The sequence below is a fragment of the Palaemon carinicauda genome, chromosome 36, assembly GCF_036898095.1.
Source record: "Palaemon carinicauda isolate YSFRI2023 chromosome 36, ASM3689809v2, whole genome shotgun sequence".
In the NCBI taxonomy this organism is placed as follows: domain Eukaryota; kingdom Metazoa; phylum Arthropoda; class Malacostraca; order Decapoda; family Palaemonidae; genus Palaemon; species Palaemon carinicauda.
The window spans coordinates 27,878,564-27,901,777 of record NC_090760.1 but is presented as its reverse complement, the minus strand read 5'-3'; the positions used below and the strand labels follow the sequence as shown (position 1 = coordinate 27,901,777).

The window sequence follows — 23,214 nt, the reverse complement described above, 5'->3', positions numbered from 1 at the left end:
AGACCCATCTCCTGATGTCTTGACAAGGTGCTCCATTTTGCCTCAAGTTTGGACAATGAAACTTGTCCTCTGAAAGATCTGACTCAAAAAGTGATTTTCTTATTTGGTCTCGTCCCAGGGGCTAAAGTCAGTGAAATTGTGGCATTATCAAGGGAAGAAGGCCAGATCCAGTTCGCAGAAACAGGCGAGCTCACCCTCTTTCCTGACCCAACGTTTCTCGCCAAGAATGAGCTACCCACCAAAAGGTGGGGTCCCTGGAGAATCTGCCCTCTGAAGGAGTATATCTCCCTGTGCTCAGTGGAAAGCCTAAAGGTCTATCTTCGAAGAACTTCGGACTTCGGTGGAGGACAACTGATTTGTCACTCAAACAACTAAGGGCGAAGATCACCTTCTTTATTCGCAGAGCGGATCCTGACAGTACACCCGCAGGTCACGATCCCAGGAAAGTCGCCTCTTCCCTGAATTTCTTCCAGTCAATGGATTTCGAAAGTCTTCGCTCATTCACGGGCTGGAAGTCTTCAAGAGTGTTCTTCAAACATATGCGAAGCAGGTGCACGAATTGAAACGCTTCGTGGTAGCTGCAGGTAGTGTGTTAAAACCTGCTGTTTAGTGCTGCGATGAATAGTGAGTTATTTGGGACTCTAACTCCAAGGGTGCCTGTGTTGACCCTAGTGCGCAACATAGTGAAAATAGTGCCACCGAGTGACACTACGGACTGTTCGTATACTAAGGTGAAGTCACATAGACTAAAACACTTGTGCCACTTGTTCCAAACATGAAGTGTATATAAGACATTCTAGAAAGAGTTTATAATTCCTACGGAATTGACGTGTGTGATGGCAAGTTTTCCTTTTCAGATACCACATCTAGTTCTATTAATGTCCCAAGTCTATGTAACTGATTTGCATTCCATTACAATTTACATTTATTACTTTTATGTATGCTAATTCTTATTTATGCCCAAATACAAGAATTTACAATACTCGTGCGTCTTATTTCGCCCTAATATTGTAATAAAATACTGTTTGAGAGTTTTAATATCTCTCTATGATATGTAAATATATCTGAACAATGAAACACTATTGTTCCTTCATTTATACAAACTCATCTAGACTAAGGTAATTTGTTCCAACACGTTGTACTTACCTTATCTTCTACCTTGCTCTGGGACCGGCGGGTACTTCTTGATACTGGCTGAGTTTTTTTATCAAGTAACTTCGAGACTTTCCATAAGTCCAATGGGACTCATCCCTGCTGGGGGGGGGGTGGTGTTTGGTTAAACATAGCACATGTTTATCTGAGGTGACATATACCAGTAATGTCACAAGATCTCTGTGGTCATTAGACCAAAGGAATATTGTGTAAAAGTTGAAGGCACTACTAAAAGGGAAAAATCTATGATACATTAATTCTCTGGTACACTTCCATCAGGACGACATGGCCTAAGCCCAAAAAACGGATTTTGAGTGAAGCGAAAAATCTATTTTTGGGTGAGATAGCCATGTCGTCCTGATGGACCCACCCTTTTCTCTATTTTAGGCCTTGGCAATCTTACTGTATCATGGGGGCTGGCCTCGGCGCCAGAAGGAATGGAGAAGGCGTGCGGTTATGACGTCAACCAAGTTGGCGTCGTTTATGACGTCATCTGAGTACCATAACAGTAACGGAGGAGGAGAACTTTGTAACGGCTCCTCCCATAACTTGCTACCAACTTCCCCCTTGAAGCGCAAACACTATGTGGGGTGCAGAGAGCTATGTGGCGTGTCAACCATACGTCCCCTGTTATTATACAATATCCTAAAGGGAAACCTTATGGGTACTCACGCCAGAAGTTTGAATTTTGTGAAACCTTTAGTTTAATTCTCTGGGAATATCTACTGTAGTCATATATACCCTTAGGAAGCTACTGAAGGAACCTTCCATCAGGACAACATGGCTATCTCACCCAAAAATGAATTTTTCGCTTCACTCAAAATCCGTTATATATATATATATATATATATATATATATATATATATATATATGTATATATATATATAGATAGATAGATAGATAGATAGATAGATATTATATACATAGATTATATACACATATATATATATATATATATATATATATATATATATATATATATATATATATATATATATATATATATATATGCATATATAAAACCTCAGGGAAAATTAAAATATAGAGTAAACATGACCAGTTTAGTCTTGAAAGTTTGAACATGGTTACCACAAACAGGGCTTCTGGAAATCCACAGAAAAGCATTGTTTGAAACTTACTTGACATGATCTTTTCAGCATGTTTTGCCATGGCTAATTTTTTTCAGCCAATTTTTACATTTACTCACCTACAGAGAAACTTATATTCTGCTTCACAGCATGGCCATATTATAACAGACATGATCTTCTGGTGCTATTGCATTATTTATAGGAATAATTGAACTTTTCTATGATGTAAACAGAAATAAGGTGTATATTTGTTAGGTACTGAACCTTTGCTTGACCAGTGCATGCACTCTTGCTATCTGTTTTCTGTCCACATTTTAGACTAGGCTCAGAACTTTCCTTCAATCAGATGGAAATCTCATTTTCTTTGGATGACGCTGTGATTGCTAGTGAATATTTCCATGAAATAAGTATTCAAGTGCTTTATCAGAGTACTAGACCTAAATCCTATGTACAATACAGCAGTAAAGAAAACATAAGAATGGTGGCAATACAACAAACAGAGGGTCACCATCTGCAAATGTCTTGCCCACCCAGTATTACTCTGCTTTACGTTGGTTCGACATGATTCAGTACCGACCTTTCATCACTCATCCTTATGTCTTAGATACAAAGATAAAATCCACTTTACACCGTCAAACCTGACCTTACCTTCGTTTTACATCTCCCTTGGTTTTACATCCTACAATAATGTTGGAAGGGCTCCACTGTAGGCAACTGTTCTTCACAGGAAGACCTATTAATGTGGTTATGTGGTTTTTATAAAACAATAGCAGGTTGTAAGTACTTTCTATTCCTGTGTTCAATACATGTACTGTAAAGGAAACATATAAGTCGCTATTATGGCGAAAATCTGACCTACGTTGAAAAATTTTGTGTTCAATACATGTACTGTATAGGAAACATTTGTCACTATTATAGGTAAATTCTGGCCTATGTTAAAAATAGATTTGTGCTGGGTCTTATAGGACCAATTAACAGCTTTGGGCAAATTATTACTGTACTTACATAGGCCAAACCCATTCATTACCCTATTCAAGAAAAAAGGAAAACATTAATATGCCTGCATCTAGAAATTGTACATACAGTATATTGTACAGTTAATTAACACAACAGGTAATTCAGTACAGGAAAATATACGCTAGTCATTATCACCAAGAGTGATCTTGTTTGAAAGTCAACATATGTAAAACAATTATATATTCATCTTCATGTTTTGAGTCAGTGATTCGCATTTCTGACACCTGTACAATAAAGCATATTTTTTATATCAATACAAATGTCTCCACAGTGATCCATCAATTTTTGGAAGCGCCAGCCACAGAAAGCTAACTCACAGAAAAACCCATTCTATTTCCGGATGGCTTCCAATATAAATAACAGATTTTTTCTAACAGGTACAATTGTGTGTACTTTTTCTTTAAACACTGGGAACAACCTTGATGCTGTCAAGAATGGACAGTCTATGTTAGGCTCTCTATTAAGGGAGCTTTTCATTTGTAAAAAGAAAAACGATCATCCATTTCGATAAAGTATCGTAGAAGGAAGCAGTAAGGCGGTTCATAACATACAAGATTGCAAAGCTCCTCTCTCTGTCTTAAAGGGCTTTACTGGATGTAGAGAACTATATTCCTGTAAAGAAAATGATAGATATTAGGGAAGAAGAATTAATACAAAAAGTTGAATACAGTAGGCCCCGGCCATACGACATTAATCCGTTCCGGAGTTGGTATCGTATGGGGAAAATGTCGTATGGCGGGCAATAGAATAGCTAATGTGTGCAAAACCCCAGGTAAAAACATTGAAAATTAGTATGTAATAAAATACAGTATACAGTACTTATATATAATATACATGTACTGTACACTATATAGTTAAATAACATTACAGGATAAATAAAAATTATATACTGTACTGTAAAGGAAAAATTAAATTCTATTTACCTTTGGAGTGACGTGACTCGAGCTGGTAGTGGGTGGAGGCAGAGGGGAAGGAGACGGTAGATATAAAAACGTATCAATGCTAATCATGTTATGTACACTTAATAATAAATTTATTCTTACTATTAAACACTTAAAAAATTAAAAATGCTTTTTTTTTATTTTTGTCTTTTGAAAAATTTTTATGAGTTTTTTTTTAGAACTTGAAAAATTACTCTTTTTTAGCTTTTTTAATAGAATCACCATTATCATCTTTGCTATCTGACACTTCTCTTTTGGAGAAATATCTATCCAAAGAAGCCTGTTTCTGACGATTCCTCAACATATTTCTAAAATGACTCATACACTTGGCATTAACACTCTCCATAAGACGACTTGTGTAAAGTTTTTTGGGGTGTTTTTTTTTATTAATGAAACTCGTGAGGTTTTCATACCAACCGATAGCTTCCCTTATTTCTGCCGATCTCGTTTCTTTAGTCTCCACCCCGTCCTCGCCACCCCTAGAGCTGTGCTCTCTTGAATGATGGTCAACTGCATTGCCTCCAATTCTTTCAAATCTTCAGTCATAAGCTCCTCCCTGTGCTCCTCGATAAGGTTATGGACGTCAGCCTCATTGACAGCAATCCCCATGGACCTCCCGATTGAAATTATTTCCTCAACATCCTCTTTAGGGGCTGGATTATCAACGGCCTCGTCTTCGGTTGAGGGATCGAAACTTCGAAGTCTCGTTCTGCCACAACAGTTGGCCACAGTTTCTTCCACGAGGAGTTCAAGGTGCATTGTGAAACCTCACACCAAGCTTTGTCGATCATCTTCAGGCATTGAACGATGTCAAAATGCCCCTTCCAAAATTCACGGAGGGAGAGTTGAGTGCTTTTGGTCACTTCGAAGCATCTTTTGAACAGATGCTTCGTGTAAAGCTTCTTAAAGTTGGCAGTCACTTGCTGGTCCATAGCCTAGAGGAGAGGGGTGGTGTTTAGTGGCAGATAGAGAACCTTGATGAAGGAGAAGTCAGGATGAATAATGTCCTCGAGGCCAGGAGGGTGAGCAGGGGCATTGTCCAGTACCAGGAGACATTTGAGAGGAAGATTGTTCTCTCTTAAAAAGTTCTTGACAGCAGGACCGAAGCAGATGTTTATCCACTCAATAAATATGGTCCTCGTGACCCAGGCCTTGGCATTAGACTTCCAAAATACCGAGAGCCTCTCCTTCGTGATATTTTGTGCCTTGAAGGCACGAGGATTCTCTGAGTGGTATACCAGTAGGGGCTTAATTTTCAAGTTCCCACTGGCATTTGCACAAAATGCGAGCGTAAGTCTGTCCTTCATCGGTTTATGGCCAGGAAGTTTCTTTTCTTCAACTGTGATATATGTACGGCGGGGCATTTTCTTCCAGAAAAGGTCAGTTTCATCACAATTAAACACTTGCTGAGGAATATAGCCTTCTCTGGAGATTACTTTCTCAAACTTCTTGAGGAATTCTTCTGCTGCTTTCTTGTCAGAACTGGCCGCCTCTCCATGCCTGATGACTGAGTGAATACCAGTCTTCTTCCTAGAGCGATCAAACCACCCATGAGAAGCCTTGAACTCTTTGGGGGCTTGGTACAACGTTCCTTCGTCTCCGCCATCTCTCTGGGCTTCCACGAGATCGGCAAAGATAGCGCTCGCCTTGTGCAAAATTACCGATTGCGTGAGTGTATCACCAGCGATTTCCTTCTCTTTAATCTGTAGAGGAAGGAGTCTCTCCATCTCATTGATTGAGGTCCTTCCACTGGCAAGGACAGTCATGCCTTTAGAAGACTTACTTGCTTTAATGGCTTCCCTGTACTTGATAATTGTACCAATCGTAGACTGGTTACGGCCATACATACTAGCGAGAGTAACGATGCGCATGCCTTCTTCATATTTCTTTATTATCTCCAGCTTTGTTTCCATAGTAATCATCATCTTACTTCTCCCTTTAACATCACTAGCAATCTTGGGACCCATAGCTAACGAATTAAAGTTATAATTAAGCCCTAAAATGCACAAAAAATACGATATCACAAGCATTCATACGAGAACAAGTCTTTACGAAACGCACACAAGATTCTGAACTGAGTGTATAACAAAGAGAGAGAGAGAGGCAGCATCTCTCTCAGGCATTGTGGGAGGGATTTCGGCCAATAGCTTATCGGCATCTTAGTGACGCCGTGACGCCGACCAATAGCAGACCAGCTTCTTAGTGACGTATACAGTGACGTATGAGCGTGGTGATAGGCTAGTGACTCGCACAGTCGTACACGTAAAAACCGCCAAGTTTGAGTTTTGGAATTCGATGCCGTAAGATGGGGAAAAATGTCGTAAAAAGGGGACGAAAAAACATCGTATTCCACACCATAACGTGAAAAAAACGTAATCTGGGGACGCCGTACCTCGGGGGTCTACTGTATACAGAAATACAGTCATACCTCTCTTCACGGAAGAATCTGCTTACGAAATGTTCACGCTGTAAAACGAGATGCGAAGATTTTTCTGACTCACATGCGAAAAATGTTTCATGATAAGAAAAGATTTTTGCCAGCCAAGCCAAGAATAAAATAATCACCCATTAAAAAATTAAGAAGAAAATTGGTTGTTTACACAATAGAAAATGTATCTCTCTATAGTAGGGGTAACTATAATAGTACAGTACAGTACTTATGTTACTGTATATTTTGTATCTGTACAGTATTTTACTGTTTTTATTGTATTTTCCATTTATTATTGCATTATGTTCTAATAACTACTTAATTTACAGGTATTAACAGTTAGTTTAGTACAGTATATTGAATAGTTCAAATATATTTAGCTGTACAGAATCATTGTGGTTATACTGTAGCTTTATTATAAAATTTAATGTGGTGTTTTTGTAGGGTTTGGAACGAACTAGGCGATTTGCGTGTAAAACGTGACTTGTAACACAAAATTTTCACGAAACGAAAGCCACTCCAGAACGAATTAATTTTGTGTTGTGACTTGTGAGGCATTAATGTATAAAAATTATTCTCCAATAATTTAGTATATTCATATATTTGTATTGTATTACAGGGTGTGATTTCGAACAGAAAATATGTTTTCCTATAGTAAATAACGTGATTTAACCAAATTTGACGTTCACTTCAACCGCAAACAAACAGAACAACCAATTCGGCTAACTTTAAGTTGACGAATTGGTTGCTGTTATTACGGATGAAATGAAGGTGAAAACCTGTTAAATCACGTTATTTCCTACAGGAAAACATATTTTCTGTTAAAATGGTTAAATATGATCACTGTTGTCATATATGTTGTGTTAAAATATTTAAATATAAGCATTTGTTCAACGGTGTCACTTCACTTACGAATGTACTGCGAATAATAACATTAGCAACGTTACCAATGATACACAATGTTACCAACGTTAACGTATGGTACACAGAGTTACCAACGGTTTGGTGACATTACTAGCAATAGTAATGATAGATATTTCCATACGTATTTTAAATAATTTTTCCATATAAGTTTTACACAATATATAAAAAGTACAAAAAGGGTACAGAACCTAACAAACCCACCTAACCTAACCTAGGAGTTCCCCGGTCACAAAACACATATAATGACTATTGAGGAATGAATTACCTTTATGGAGAAGACATTGAAACGTGCGAATCACGGGAGGGTGAGACTGACGGCTTAACTCCTATGACTAGGATGTGGATGGTTGTGGGGCCAATGTTTATGTAAAAAGTGGTTTGCAAATAATATTATCTTCCATGGGGGTAGACGACTTTTTCCCCAAAATGTACCTTTTTAAGAAGTAACGGTATAACCACAACGTTTCTTTTTGGTTTTAGGTATCTTGGTTTCGGTATTACAGTACAATAAAACACAATGTCTTTCCTGTAAGATAGGAGGGAACGGCACTTGGGGCACTGTAAGCGTTGAAGAATTATGTTGTGTGCTTTCAGGAAATTATCAACATTGGTTGAAGAATCATAAAAATCACCATGGAAATTAGCAAATGCTTTTAGGTACGGAATACTGCAGCCGTTACAAGTATCTATAACTTCCTCCATCGCAAAATACGAAAAAATAAATGTCACTTGAAATGACGGACACCTTACTAGGACAAAGGTTTCAAGGGAAAAGGATTTGGTGGAAGGGGTATGAACAGATCACTAAAAGAGATAAAGGAAGTGGGTAGGGAAATATCAGTTGACAACCTCCTTGTGTAATCTTTGAATACGTATCGGTTCGTGATTGGTTAAGGGAAAAACAACGGACTCTAGAGGGTAAACATGAATGAACTAAATAGGGAAACTAGTCCAGAGAAAGTATTTATGTGAAACCGGGGAGTGAAAAGGAAATAACAAAAGAAATAAAACAATATAGGAAGATAAAATGGAATGTATGATAAATAATATTGAATGGGAATATAAAATGAGATGATTTTTTTAACATGAATGAACTGGATAGGGAAACTAGTCCAGAGCAAGTATTTATGTGAAACCTGGGAGTGAAAAGGGAATAACAAAAGAAATAAACCCAATATAGGAAGATGAAATGGAATGTATGATAGATAATATTGAATGGGAATATAAAATGAGATGATTTTAAAAGGTATACGATAATAAAACGAATAATTGGAGGAGGAAAAGCTTCTGCGCAGGGGGAGGGTTTTTTCCGCAGGTCGAAAACTGGTATGCGCTAATGTACGTACGTACGGGTGCTAATGTTAGCATGGAATGCTAATATTTGATCTACATCAGACGTTGGCAGCACTGGTTACTGTATTTTTTCATGAAATAATCTTTGCAACGGCGCCTCCAAAGTTTATCCAGATATAATGTTTTGTATTTTCCTCCGTTTATAATACATTCAAGAAGGTAATGTATAGAGAAGAAAAGGCTTGTTTTACGATTATATATCGTTTCCCCAGTATGTTTTCCTCACCCAAAACCCCAAGTTCCCACTGGGGGTCCCCCATTATCATAGGATATAGATGTATATATATTTCTGAAACTATTCATTTGCGACGGGAACGTGTGTCATTTTCAAAGAGAGCGTAATTTTTTCTATAAGAAAAAGTAGTTGTTTTCCTAGGTTACATTGCCCTGTAATACACTACAATAAAACCAATTTTATTCCTCTATATATTCAGCCTCGGATAGAAAATTCCTTTTTAAATTCCCATGATGCTATGTGATATTCTTAGAAAAGAAAAGGTGCTGAATAACTGAAATAGTTTGCAGTGCTTGGCATGATGGCCTAAACCTCACAATCAAACCATATGATTGAAATAATGTACTGTAATCAATTTTTTTAATATTATTTCCACCTATAATATTTTTCTATTGTTTGCATTCTATTTCATAGATGCTATTTATAATGTCATTAGAAAAGTACTTTACTCAGAATTATATCTAAAGGGAATTTGATGTACTACAATACTTCAAGTAGTTTTTCTTTTAATACCTTGCGTATTGATTTTACTTCTATCATTACATGTGCACCCTTAATCGTCATCCAGTTATTTTAAATCTTTCGGTAATATTAGATAAAATATATAATACTGTACATTCCTTTTTCTATTGCAGGCATCATACTGTAGTCGAGAATGTAGAGTAAGTGCTTGGACACAGTACCATGACACACTTTGTTTGCGTTCTTTCACACCAGACCCAACTCATCCTCTAGTAATGCTACAGGAAGCTTGGAAGTATGATTTTCAGAGTTTTGTTGATGTATATATTTAAAATTTAAAACTCCCCGGAAAACAACATTTATACTAATGCATAATTGTTGTTAGCCTGGTAAAATTTGTCATCTTAACTCGTAAGGATGGGTAACCTGTGATGCATAACTTGTACCATTGTATATTTAATGAATAGTAAAGTAAATGTATATATGTGCCTTAAATACATAGAAATCAGTCTTACAGTTTATTTTTTAAATGCATGCTTTCTTTCGGTTTTGTGAATGAGCATGAATACTCCTGGTACTTTAAATTATATATTGTTTAGAAATATCATAGTTTTGGTAATAAAGTAAATATTTTATTACAATATTTTTAATCTTTATTTTATTAGTTTTTAATCACCTTTGTATAAATTTGTTACCTTTTCAAGAATCTCTTGGTACTGATGAGAAGCATTCTCTATTATTTTTGTAGTTTTCATTTAATTTCAAGACCTCTTCCAATTTGGATTAATATTCAGCTGTTCTTAATATTTACTTGTTGCCTTATCATTATGAGTTGTTTTGATCTGGTTAAGTCCATTAGTCTATGCTAGGTCTCTTATTCCTTTGCTTACACTTTACCACAAATAAAGGTTTTCTTTTGACAAGCGCCTTAGCTGCCATTGATTAAGCCAAATAATTATTTAAAGAGCCTTGCATCATTTCATTTAGCTTACAGGTTTACAGTAGTTTAATGATATTGCTTTCAAAGTTTTTGTTATAAATACCCAAGGTATAATACCATGGGATGGTGTAAGTTATCCATTGGAATATGATTTCTGGTTACTCATATTATTGTCTTTTGTTCTTGTGCATGTACAAATCTGCCCTTCAAAATAAGGAATGTCTTCAGTGGAGTTAGAACAACTGTTAAATGCATTAACGTAGCACTTAACAGCAGGCGATAAGCTCAGGCGAGTAGCCCTGCCTACTCCCCTGCCATAGACTCTTCACTTTGGTCTTTGAAACTAATACAGATGTACAGCACTAGTTTTGCACTAACTAAAGCTAGTTGTGTCAGTTGTGTTCAGAAACTTCACATTGTTTCCTTATCACTGTGCATTAAAATTTCTTCCCCTGGTTTTGTTACCATTTACTGCATGGATTGTGCACAGGAATTATTTCTGAGGGATTGCGATCTGCATTCCCTCTGTGTATCATATTGGGGACAATACTGTGATTGATTGATTTGAGGTTTTCTGGCATCCTGACATCTAAGGTCATTGATGCAGATATTTATTATGTAAAAAGAACAAAAGAATATTCAGTTCAAACCATAAAAGCAAACATATAAATAGCTTTCAGAAGACCTGCTTCTAAAGTAAAGCTAAAAATACTGCTAGCATGGTAGGACACATCATGTCCACGAATCTTGGCAAGGATGAACCTGCCATCCTCACCTCAAGCCTCAAACAGATATCTATTTCTTTCACTTCTATAAGGGGAGCATTCGGTGTATATCGTATTCCTTGCAATGCTTGTGAAAAATTCTATATTGGTCAAACTGGTAAAGCTGATATGCTCAAGATAATAATGCACTCTTTGCCCACATTAGAGATAAAAATCACACTATTAATTAGTCATGTGCAAAGAAATTGGTTCATTCAAATAACTTATTGGAAAGAAACATCATAGAGTCCAGTTTCATAAAAGAAACATTTGAAAACAACTTGAATATTGAACATGGAATGTATAAACTCGAGGCCTTTATATGTAAAGATATTTGTAAGCTATATAAAAAACTTTAACCACTTAATGTAGGACTAGATGTATTGTGAATAATTAACGTCACTGTGAAATTAACATTTAGACCTAAGCTACCATTCACTGAAAGGTACAATTATTTTATACAGTTTGCATAAGTACATTAGCACTATATAAGGTTATGCTAGATACAAGTTTTGATATATACGTAATTATATGTTTATGGTAATAATGTTATATGTGCATAAATATATATACATGTTAATCATGTGTGAAAACATGTATATGGAAGTCTATGTATGTGTCTGTTTATGTATACCAGTATGTGTACACATATGTACTGTATATGTCTATGCATATATTATGCATGTGTGTGTATGAATGCCGGTTTGTGTATTCGTATGTATATGTCTTTTTATATATTTATATATAGATGTGTTTTATATATACATAAACTTTTGCTTATGTATTTATATAGATAAGGCTACCGTTATTCATATAAATGAACTGTATTGAGAGTCAAAACAAGAATTTACCGGTCACCAGAAATGACCCTTCTTGGCAGGTGTCTAATGAGGTTTGATCTCCACCCAGTAAACACCTGATAACTGACCAGGTAGCTGGTATGGGAGTTTCATATATATATATATATATATATATATATATATATATATATATATATATATATATATATATATATATATATATATATATATATATATATATGTATATATATATATATATATATATATATATATATATATATATATATACATACATACATACATATATAAATGTGTATATATATATATATATATATATATATATATATATATCATTATATATATATATATATATATATATATATATATATATATATATATAAAGTATTATATATATATATAAGTATTATATATATATATATATATATATATAAGTATTATATATATATAAGTATTATATACATATATATATATATATATATATATATATATATATAAGTATTATATATATATGTATATATATATATATATAAGTATTATATATATATATATATATATATATATATATATATATATATATATATGCAGAAAAACCACAAGGAAAATGTAAATACGAAATATAAGATTAAGTCCTCACTAGTTTCGTGAGATATATATATATATATATATATATATATATATATATATATATATATATATATATATATATATATATATATATATATATATACATACATATAGATATATATATATTTTGATATATATATATTTAGATATATATATATATATATATATATATATATATATATATATATATATATATATATATATATATATATATATAAATACACATTTATATATATAATATATATATATATATATATAAATATATATACATAAATATATATATATATATATATATATATATATATATATATATATATGTATGTATATATATATATATATATATATATATATATATATATATATATATATATATATATATATATATATATATATATGTATATATATATATATATATTATATATATAACGGATTTTGAGCGAAGCGAAAAATCTATTTTTGGGTGAGATAGCCATGGCGTCCTGATGGAAGGTTCCTTTTTGGTAGCTTCCTTGGGTATATAACTACTAAGATATTCCCAGAGAATTTAACCACAGGTTATCACAGAATTCTAACTTCTTGAGCGAGTATCCTAAAGGTTTCCCTTTTAAGACATCGTATATCAACAGGGGACGCATGTATTAACGCGCCACATAGCTATCTACACCCCAAACAGAGTTAACACTTCGGTGTGTAGGGGCGGAGAATAGCTGGGAGCCGTTCCACAGCTAATCTCGTTCATGGCTACTTTTGGTACTCGAGACGTAAACAAACGGGCGCCATTGCTAAATGACGTCACGTCCGTCCTCATCCTGAAGCCAGTTGCTTGCCGATCACCATGATACAGCAGAGCAGGGTGGGACCTAAAAACTGGACGAAGTAGCAGGGAGGGTCCATCAGGACGCCATGGCTATCTCGCCCAAAAATAGATTTTTCGCTTCGCTCAAAATCCGTTTTTTGGGCTCAAGCCATGGCGTCCTGATGGAAGAATACCAGAGAATCAATGTATCGTGGTAGATTTTCCCCTATTGGGTAAGTGCCAAAGGCTTTGAACAAGGTAGCATAGTAATCTTAATAAAAAAACCGTAGGGAAGAACCTTCCTGCCCCCCTTGGCAGTGAAGTTCCCACGGGCCATGCTGAGATCAAAGTGGTTATCGAAGGGCTATTCACCTTGCTAGAAGAACCTGAAGAACTTGGAGACGAGACTGAATGGTTGGCATTCGTATCGGAACATTCTCGAAGGCAGACAAGTGGTGGTTGGACACTGGATGTAGAGAAGGATAGTTTTGTCTCTAGGGTATGAAGAGTAAGTATTCGTATTGGAATATTACATTGCAAAGGTGAATATATAATAAGGGTTAGGACCTTAGTATCTCCATGAACCATAAGGAAGGGGATAATAAAACTATGACAGGCATGTATTTCATAGTATAAGTAGGAGCGGATTGAGACGCACAAATAATAAAATAAGAATTTTATTTCACAATTGCAGAAAATTAAATGAATTTCAGTAATAAGTAAAGTTAATTTACAGTAAATTATAATGTACATAGTAATAAAGACTTGCTCTTGAATCTGAAAGGGAATTTCAAATTTATTAGTAGGCACTCGTTCTCGAGGAACGTCAGTCTTTAATTAAAACACATCATGCTCTAGGCATGCGGCACTTGTGTGACGACTATGACATTTCACCTGGGATAAGAACAGTTATAAGAAAGCACTAAGTGTTTTCGACATCACTACGTATCGCTCGAGGGTCAACATAGGCACCCGAAGAGTTAGAGTCCCAAGTAACTCGCTGTTCTATGCAGAGTTAGGTGCAGGTTTCATAACACTACCTGCGGCTACCACAAAATGTTTGACTTCGTGCACTTGTTTCGCATAATGTTTGAAGAAAACACGCGAGGACTTCCAGCCTGTGAAGCTTTTAAGGCTTTCGAAGTCCATACTCTGAAAGAAATTCAGAGACGATGCAACTTTTCTAGGATCGTGACCGGCGGGTGTACTGTCAGGATCCGCTCTGCGAATGAAGTAGGTGATTTTCGCTCTTAGTTGTTTCAGTGACAGGTCGCTGCCCGATGTTTCTCCTTTGAAGAGTTGGCCTCCACCAAAGTTTGAAGTTCTGCGAAGATAGACCTTGAGGCTCTCTACTGGGCATAGAGAGGCATCTTCCTTCAGGGGGCATATTCTCCAGGGGCCCCATCTTTTGGTGGGTAATTCGTTTTTGGCGAGAAACGTCGGATCCGGGGAGAGGGTAATGTCTCCTGAATCAGTAAACAGGATGTGACCCTTTTCTCTTGATAATGCCACTATTTCGCTGACTCGGGCTCCTGAAGCAAGAGCAAAGAGAAATATAACTTTCTGAGTCAGATCCTTAAGAGGGCATGAATCATTATCCAAGTTGGAGGCGAATTGGAGCACCTTGTCCAATGACCAGGAGATCGGTTTCGGTGGGGGTGCTGGGCGTAGACGAGCGCATGCTTTCGGCAGTTTATTGAAGATGTCGCTGGACAGATCAATTTGGAAGGCATACAACAGTGGTCTAGTCAAGGCCGATTTGCAAGTAGAGATCGTATTGGCTGCTAATCCCTGTCCATGAAGGTGAATAAAGAAGGACATGCAGAAATCAATGGTGATTTCCTTAGGATTTTTTGCCTTGACGAATGAGACCCATTTTCTCCAAGATGATTCGTATTGCCGTCTTGTGGATTCGGTCTTGTATTCCTCGAGGAAGTCTAGATTTTTCTTCGAGATCCCAAACCTCTTCTTTGCGGCTAGGGAGAGAAAATCATGAGATGAAGGTCCTTGATTTTCGATGATGAAGCGAAGACAGTCGACTTCTGTATTTGTTGGGAGAGAACTGGGCCCGGGAGAGGGATCAGCGTGGGCTGCAGCTCCAGGACCAGGGGGTACCAGTTGCTCCGGGGCCACTTGGGAGCCACTAGGGCCGCTGTCCCTTTGAAGGTTCTCAGCTTGGAGAGGACTTTCAGCAGAAGGTTGGTGGGAGGGAACAGGTAGATCTTGGACCATCTGTTCCAGTCCAGTGACATGGCGTCCACTGCTTCTGCCTTGGGGTCCTCGTACGGGGCCACATACCGAGGAAGTTGATTGTTGTCGCTCGTTGCGAAGAGATCGATCTGAAGTTCTGGGACTTAGTGAGAGATGAAGGAGAATGATCTTGCGTCTAGAGACCATTCCGACTCTATCGGGCTTGTCCGAGATAGAGCGTCCGCCGTCACGTTGCGGAATCCTTGTAGGTGAACTGCAGACAGGTGCCATTTCTTCTTCTCTGCCAGACGGAAGATTGTCAGAAGCACCTGATTTATCTGGGGCGATCTTGAGCCTTGGCGATTGAGACATCGAACTACCACCGAGTTGTCTAGGGTTAGACGAATATGGATCGAGGGAGGCGGGGAGAGTTTCTTCAGAGTTAGAAGGACCGCCATGGCCTCCAAGATGTTGATGTGAAACGTCTTGAATAGGGGAGACCATGTGCCTTGAGCCTGTTTTTGGTGGGAGTGACCTCCCCAACCCTCCAGCGAAGCGTCCGTGTGGATGTTGAGTGATGGAGGTGGGTGTTGAAGAGGAATGGACCTTTTCAGGGCCTTTGCTTCCGACCACGGCTTGAGGAGAAGTCGAAGTCTGTTTGGGAGCCGTCTCTTGAGGTCTCTTTGAGCGATGGATGCAGAACGTCTCCAGACTCCCGCGGCATCCTTTAGCTGTGCACGAAGCACCGGGTTTGTCACTGAGGGGAACTGTAGAGAGCTTAGAACTCGTTCCTGCTTGCGTCTTGAGATCCGCTTGGATTTCAGTAGTCGCTTGACAGACCCTGCTATTTCCTTCCTTTTCTTCTGGGGGATGGAAAGGCGGTGTGACTGAAGGTTCCACTGGATTCCTAACCATTGGAACTTCTGAGCTGGAGAGAGGCTAGATTTCTTCACGTTTATCTTGAATCCCAGGTGTTCTAGGTACTGGGTGACTTTTCTGCAGGATTTTAAACAATCCTCGGGTGATGGAGCCCAGACTAGCCAATCATCGAGGTAGGCCATCACCTGGACGTCTCGGAGGCGGAGCTGTTGTACTATGGCGTCCGCCAGCTTTGTGAAGATCCGAGGGGCATGGCCCTGAAGGCGTAGCTTTTCCTTTGGAGTCGAAATCCTAGGTAGGAGGAAGCGTGATGGTTCACTGGAACGTGCCAGTAGGCATCCGCCAGGTCTATGGAGACCGTGTGAGAACCTCGAGGCAGAAGGGTCCTTATCTGTTGAAGAGTCAGCATCTTGAACTTGTTCGCTATGAACTTGTTGAGGGGGGATAAGTCCAGAATGACTCTGAGATTGTCGGAGTCTTTCTTGGGGACGCAAAACAGTCTCCCTTGGAACCTGGTAGACGTTACCCTCCTTATTACCTTCTTGTTCAAGAGATCTAGGACATATTCTTCCAGAAGGGGGGTTGATTGTTGGAAGAATTGCTGGAAGGTTGGGGGTGGTTGAGTCCAACTCCAGCCTAGACCCTTCTTGACGATGCTGTGCGCCCAGGGATCGAAGGTCCAACGATCCTGGAATTGGCGGAGTCTTCCTCCCACCAGAAGCACTTCATTGCTTCTGGTGTCCCGATGGTTTACTGCCTCGGACACTAGCTCCCCTTCCTCCTCTGCCTCTGGAGGGACGGCGAGATGCTTCTCTGCCTGCACCTCTGTTTGAGCCTCAACCTTTGGGACGAAAGGTAGTCGTCTGTTGCTCGAAAGCAGGGGTGAAAACCGGCGACTGTGACAAGACCGGTTGGGTGACCAGCTGAAAGGTCAGCTGTGGCTGAGCTGCCACTTGGGGAGTAGCGGGTCCCGGAAACTGCCGTCTCTGTTGACGTTGCTGGGGTTTCTGCTTGGAGGATTTCCTCTTAGGTTGAGGTCCGTCGTCCTGGGAGGATTTCCTCTTCTTCGACATGCCCCACTTGTGGAGAAGGTTCCTGTTCTCCGTGGCGGCCTTGTCGGTGATCTCTTTCACGAGGTCAGAGGGAAAGAGGTGCTTACCCCAGATGTTGGAGGAAATCAGCCTCCGGGGTTCGTGTTTCACAGCGGCACCTGAGAACACGAATTCTCGACAGGCTCTCCGAGCCTTCATGAAGTGGTACAAATCCTTCACCAGAGTTGCCATGTGGGATTTGGCGAGTACCATGTAGTGGTCTGGGACTCTGGTGTCACCAGCCATGATATCAAGTTGTACCTGGTGGGACATGGATGCTGCAAGCCTTTCCTTCGTATCTTGTTCCCGACGAAGGAGGTGGTCGTTGAGTTTCGGGAGGTCTTCGTTAAACTGACGTCCGGCTACGTCAGGATCTAGCTTTCCCACCACGAATGTATGCTGGATATCCTTCCAGTGTCGAGCGTCGGGGGGAGTTACTATGGAGAAGGGTCTGCACTCCTCCAGTGCAGGGCAGGGTTTTCCTTCTTCCACAGCCTTGTGGCACGCAGCGAAGGCCTTTTCCATGAAGGGAAGGACTGCATCGTCGGGTGCGACGTAAGTAGGGTGCTTCTTGCTCAGGGCCGGAAGCTTAGAGCAGGTAAAACCCCTACTTTTAAATGCGGTGGCTAGCATAGCCTGGGCCTTCGAGAGATCGAACACTATCTCCTTGGGTTCGGTCTCTTCTTTAGAGGCAGGTTCAGAATGAAGCCGGACGTAACAGTCCGGGTAAGCCTCAAAGTTCGGGAAGAACTCCACATCTTCCAGGGGGACCGTGCCGATCATATCGCTGATAAAGATCCTGCCGGTCGCGATAACCATATGCTCGGCATACCTCCAGGGGTTGGCATGTGAGCATGCAGGGAGATCCTTAACCGAGATCTTCTTCGGTTCTTTGGACCCCTTCATGGACCTGATGAACTCGTGAGTTTCTTTAAGCCTGTCGTCCATAATGGCTTTAATCATCCGGAACATCTCTTGGGCGGATGGAATAGGTTCCGGGGTAGCGGAGGTAGACGGGAGAGACACTTCCGTCGGTGTAGGAGTAGGGGCGGTGATGGAAGACCTCCTGCTCCGACTCGGTGTATTCCACCTGGTCCTCTTCATCTTCCGCACCTTGGGCCATAAGGGTCTTCTCCGTGCCCTCCGAAATATCTGACATATGTTCGTCGTTCTCGGAATCCAGGTGGCACTCGTGCATGGACTGGTCCATGACTACGTCTGGTTCCACCGTGATCTGGACGGTGGGGATCAGTTCTTTGGGCACCACAGAATCAGGGGAGGCCTTTGGGAACAGAAGGGACCTCATTTCTTCAGTGGCCAGGTATGGTCCAGTGGCGTTCTTCTGGAAGCCACGCACCCACTTGCGTAGCTTATCCCGAGAAGTGTCCCTGACCTCCGCTGAGGGAGGGTTATGAAAGGCATCGACTAGATGATCCTGGCAGACCATACAGTTCTGCGGGTCCCAAAACTTCAAATCCCCTTTCTTGTTGGCACAAGGGGCGTGGGTCCTACACGCCGTATGCCCGTAGAAGTGCGGGCGTTTCACGGCACAGAAGTCGTGATCACACTTCATCTGCTCCTCCTGTAAAAGAAAGAGAATATGAGTATGGGGGGGTCATAAGAATGACTCTTAAACTAAAGTTAATATTAATCATTAATTTTAACTTGACAAAAGGTGTGATGCACAGAGAAAGGGCTGAGATAGGATAGGTACATACTCCGTGCATCCCGCCTGGCTGGTTACTGTAACCTTCATCCCTGGACAATCCGAAGTGACCGAAGGCACAGGATAGAATTCAATATAGAATGTCCGTAGGGCAGAGAGAGTTCTATTGGGAATTGTCAAGGATATAAGGTTGGGACTGAGGCCACTCAGTTCCAGAATAGGGGACTAAAAGATCCCATAGGGTAACGATTTCCGGCAACCAGCCGTGCTAAGATACACACAGCATGCTGGAAATCTGTGATATGCAAGAAGACAGCATGATTACCAATAGAACGGTAATAAGATACCGATCCATTTACGTAAACAAGTCATCTGGTTGCAGTGTAGGGCTATCAATATCAGATGATAGCTAGTAGAAGGGGGTGCAAGTCGCCTTGACGCCTCCGGAAGGCTCCGGCAGACCGCCGGGACGCCGGAGGCCGCTCCAGCAGAGTTTCTGGCATTAGGGAAGACAATATAGAAGTCAAGAGTAATACCAGGGTGGCGGCCGCCGGCACAGCGGCGGCACGCCGGCGGAGGGAGCGGCGGCTCCGGCAGCCGGAGGTTGCCGGCTTAGTGACAGGAACAAGGATGGTTATAGCAGAACCGGACTGCCGGCACTCCGGGGGCCGGCCGGTGGACGGACGACCAAGCTATGAGGAAGGAGGGAGATCCATCGGCTGGAAGCCGGCGGCAGGCGGCAGTCCCCCGGCACACGGAGGACTGGCGGCCCAGAGGTTAAGGGATAAGTCACCAAGGTAGGAGGTGGGTATCACCGACAGTGGAGGCGGCAAGGGACCGGCACCCGGATAGTGAAAGAGACAGAAGGAGGGATGTAGGGGTCCGGCCACGGACCCCCAGACATCCCGCCTGATAGAAGCTGACCCTATCACCCAGAAGCAGGGGCCGCAGAGGACCGGGAGCTAAGGTAGCCCAAGGGAGGGCTAGGGGACACCCAAGAGCGGGGGGGGTGGTGGAGCCCCTGCAGACAGAACGCATCCAGTGACTAACCCCAAAGGACACTATGAAGGGTATATGTACCAGAGCGGACTGCACACACGAGCTCAAGGTAGCCCTATCACTCCACCCTAAGGAGGAGTTGTAGGACAGGGGACAGATGGGTATAGACTAACCTAAGTATAGGCTAGGCCATACAAGAGATAGGTGGGGAGGGGAGAAGAGAAGGGTCTTCCGTGGAGGGGGTTCTGTACCAGAGCAGCCACTGAGGAAGGGAGGACACTCCCTAGCCTAAGGTAAGGCAGCTTGTCTGAAAACGGTGCATGGGTATCGTTTCAGCAAGGAACAGAACTAACCCCTCCAAAACCTAACCTAGAGCAGGGATGTTACATCCTGAACTAGGAAGGATGGAAGACGTATCGCTATTGCAGGAAAGGTCGGAGACCTAGCCCCAGCAATAGAGGAAGGACTAGCCGTTCCTCATTCTCGGACGCAACCCTAAGGGGGGATCATTCCCTTAGGGAGGACAGAGAGGCGATATAATACTCTGATATGAGCTTGATCCCCTTACGTGGTAGGGGGAGCAAGGCTACACAGAGGGGATGCCCTAAGGCAGGGGATGAAGGAAGCATATAGGGGTCCTACTTGTAGGTTAGGTTAGAAAGACACACTATCTAACCTCTCCCTTATATGGTCCCTGAAGGCGAAAACACTTGCATCACAGTCAATAGTATTGTAAAATAATGCCACTATCTTCATAAGTAAGCCTAGGATCACTGAAAAATATCATGCATGAACACTGATATAGGCGCTCTGGCCTGGGGGCTATAGTAGCCAACTGGTATGGGGTCAGTCGATGACCGATAATAAAGCGTCAAAACACGATATAAAAGTTCCTAGCTATGAAGACTAAATAAACTAATAGTATCGATTAGTTAATGAGGCCGGAAAACGCTGTTGAGGCTAACTAAATAAGGCATGCAGAACAACAACGACGCCATAAAATGGCAGGTCCGGTCGAGGCACAGCTCTGCCACAAAACATCAATTATCTCGAAAAGTAAAATTTACTTTACGGTCAGAGCTTAATTAAACAATACTGGAACCTTGTACTCAACTTTCCAGAAGAAGGCGATGCCGAAGGTAGTGACATGACGAAGATGCAGGTTGATAAAAAGAGCTTAGGGAAAATCCGTCTAAGATAGGCGAGCTACTAGCAGAAGGATGAGGACGGACGTGACGTCATTTAGCAATGGCGCCCGTTTGTTTACGTCTCGAGTACCAAAAGTAGCCACGAACGAGATTAGCTGTGGAACGGCTCCCAGCTATTCTCCGCCCCTACACACCGAAGTGTTAACTCTGTTTGGGGTGTAGATAGCTATGTGGCGCGTTAATACATGCGTCCCCTGTTGATATACGATGTCTTAAAAGGGAAACCTTTAGGATACTCGCTCCAGAAGTTAGAATTCTGTGATAACCTGTGGTTAAATTCTCTGGGAATATCTTAGTAGTTATATACCCAAGGAAGCTACCAAAAAGGAACCTTCCATCAGGACGCCATGGCTTGAGCCCAAAAATATATATATGTATATATGTATATATATATATATATATATATATATATATATATATATATATATATATATATATGTATATATATATATATATATATATATATATATATATATATATATATATATATATAAATATGTATATATATATATATATATATATATATATATATATATATATATATATATATATATATATATATATATATATATATATATATATATATATATATACTGTATATATATATATATATATATATATATATATATATATATATATATATATATATATATATATATATATATATATATATACTGTACACATATATATATACACACATTACATATATACAGTGATACCTCGGTAGTCGAACGACTCTATACTCGAACAATTCGGAGTTCGACCAAAATTTTCGAGAAATTTTTGCTGCGGTGCTCGACCAAAAATTCGGTACTCGACCAGCCGAACACGTGACGACCGCATGGGCTTTGTGATGATCGCGCCATCTCGGCCACTCTCGCTTGTTCGGGAAGCATCAGTTCTCTCGAGAGCGTCACTCAGACAACGCGCGATCAGCATTCGTTGTGATTTAGTGATTTTCAGTGCTTTTAATTGCTTTTTTAGCTTTCATAATGAGTCCCAAGAAAGTAATGAGTGTTAAGGGGAAGGAGAAGAGGAAAACAGTGCGAACAACGATCGAGTTGAAGAAGGAAATTATAGCGAAATATGAGAATGGTGTACGAGTGTCCGATTTAGCGGTAGAATACGGAATGGCGAAGTCGACCATTTCTACGTTTTTAAAGCATAAAGAAATGATTAAGAAGGCGAATGTTGCAACGGGAGTTACGGCGGTAACTAAGCAAAGGCCACAAGTGATTGAGGAGATGGAAAAGTTGCTTTTAATATTTATTAAAGAAAAACAGTTGGCCGGGGAAAGTGTTAGTGAAGCGTTCATTTGTGAAAAAGCGTTGCATATCTATGAAGAATTAGTGAAGAAAAGTCCGAGTACCAGTGAAAGTGATTCATTTACATTTAAAGCGAGCAGGGGTTGGTTTGAAAAGTTTCGTAATAGAACAGGTATTCATCGTGTTACTAGGCATGGGGAGGCAGCTAGTTCGGATCAAATTGCAGCCGATAAATACGTGGGGGAATTCGATCGGTACATAAATGAACAAAATTTGATCGCACAACAAGTCTTTAATTGTGATGAGACTGGGTTATTTTGGAAGAAAATGCCAGCCAATACGTACATTACCAAGGACGAGACGAAGATGC

The 23,214-nt window shown here is 40.1% G+C and overlaps 1 protein-coding gene across 2 annotated transcripts in view; it reads left to right on the top strand.

Annotated features, from left to right (window-relative positions):
• Nucleotides 1-23,214, top strand: part of Smyd5 (SET and MYND domain containing, class 5) — a 340,355-nt gene that overhangs the window by 129,435 nt on the left and 187,706 nt on the right. For both annotated transcript variants that reach the window (XM_068360043.1, XM_068360042.1), the window contains exon 4: nt 9,775-9,896. In XM_068360043.1, the coding sequence (XP_068216144.1) occupies nt 9,775-9,896 (122 nt within the window). The remainder of the gene's footprint in view (nt 1-9,774; nt 9,897-23,214) is intronic.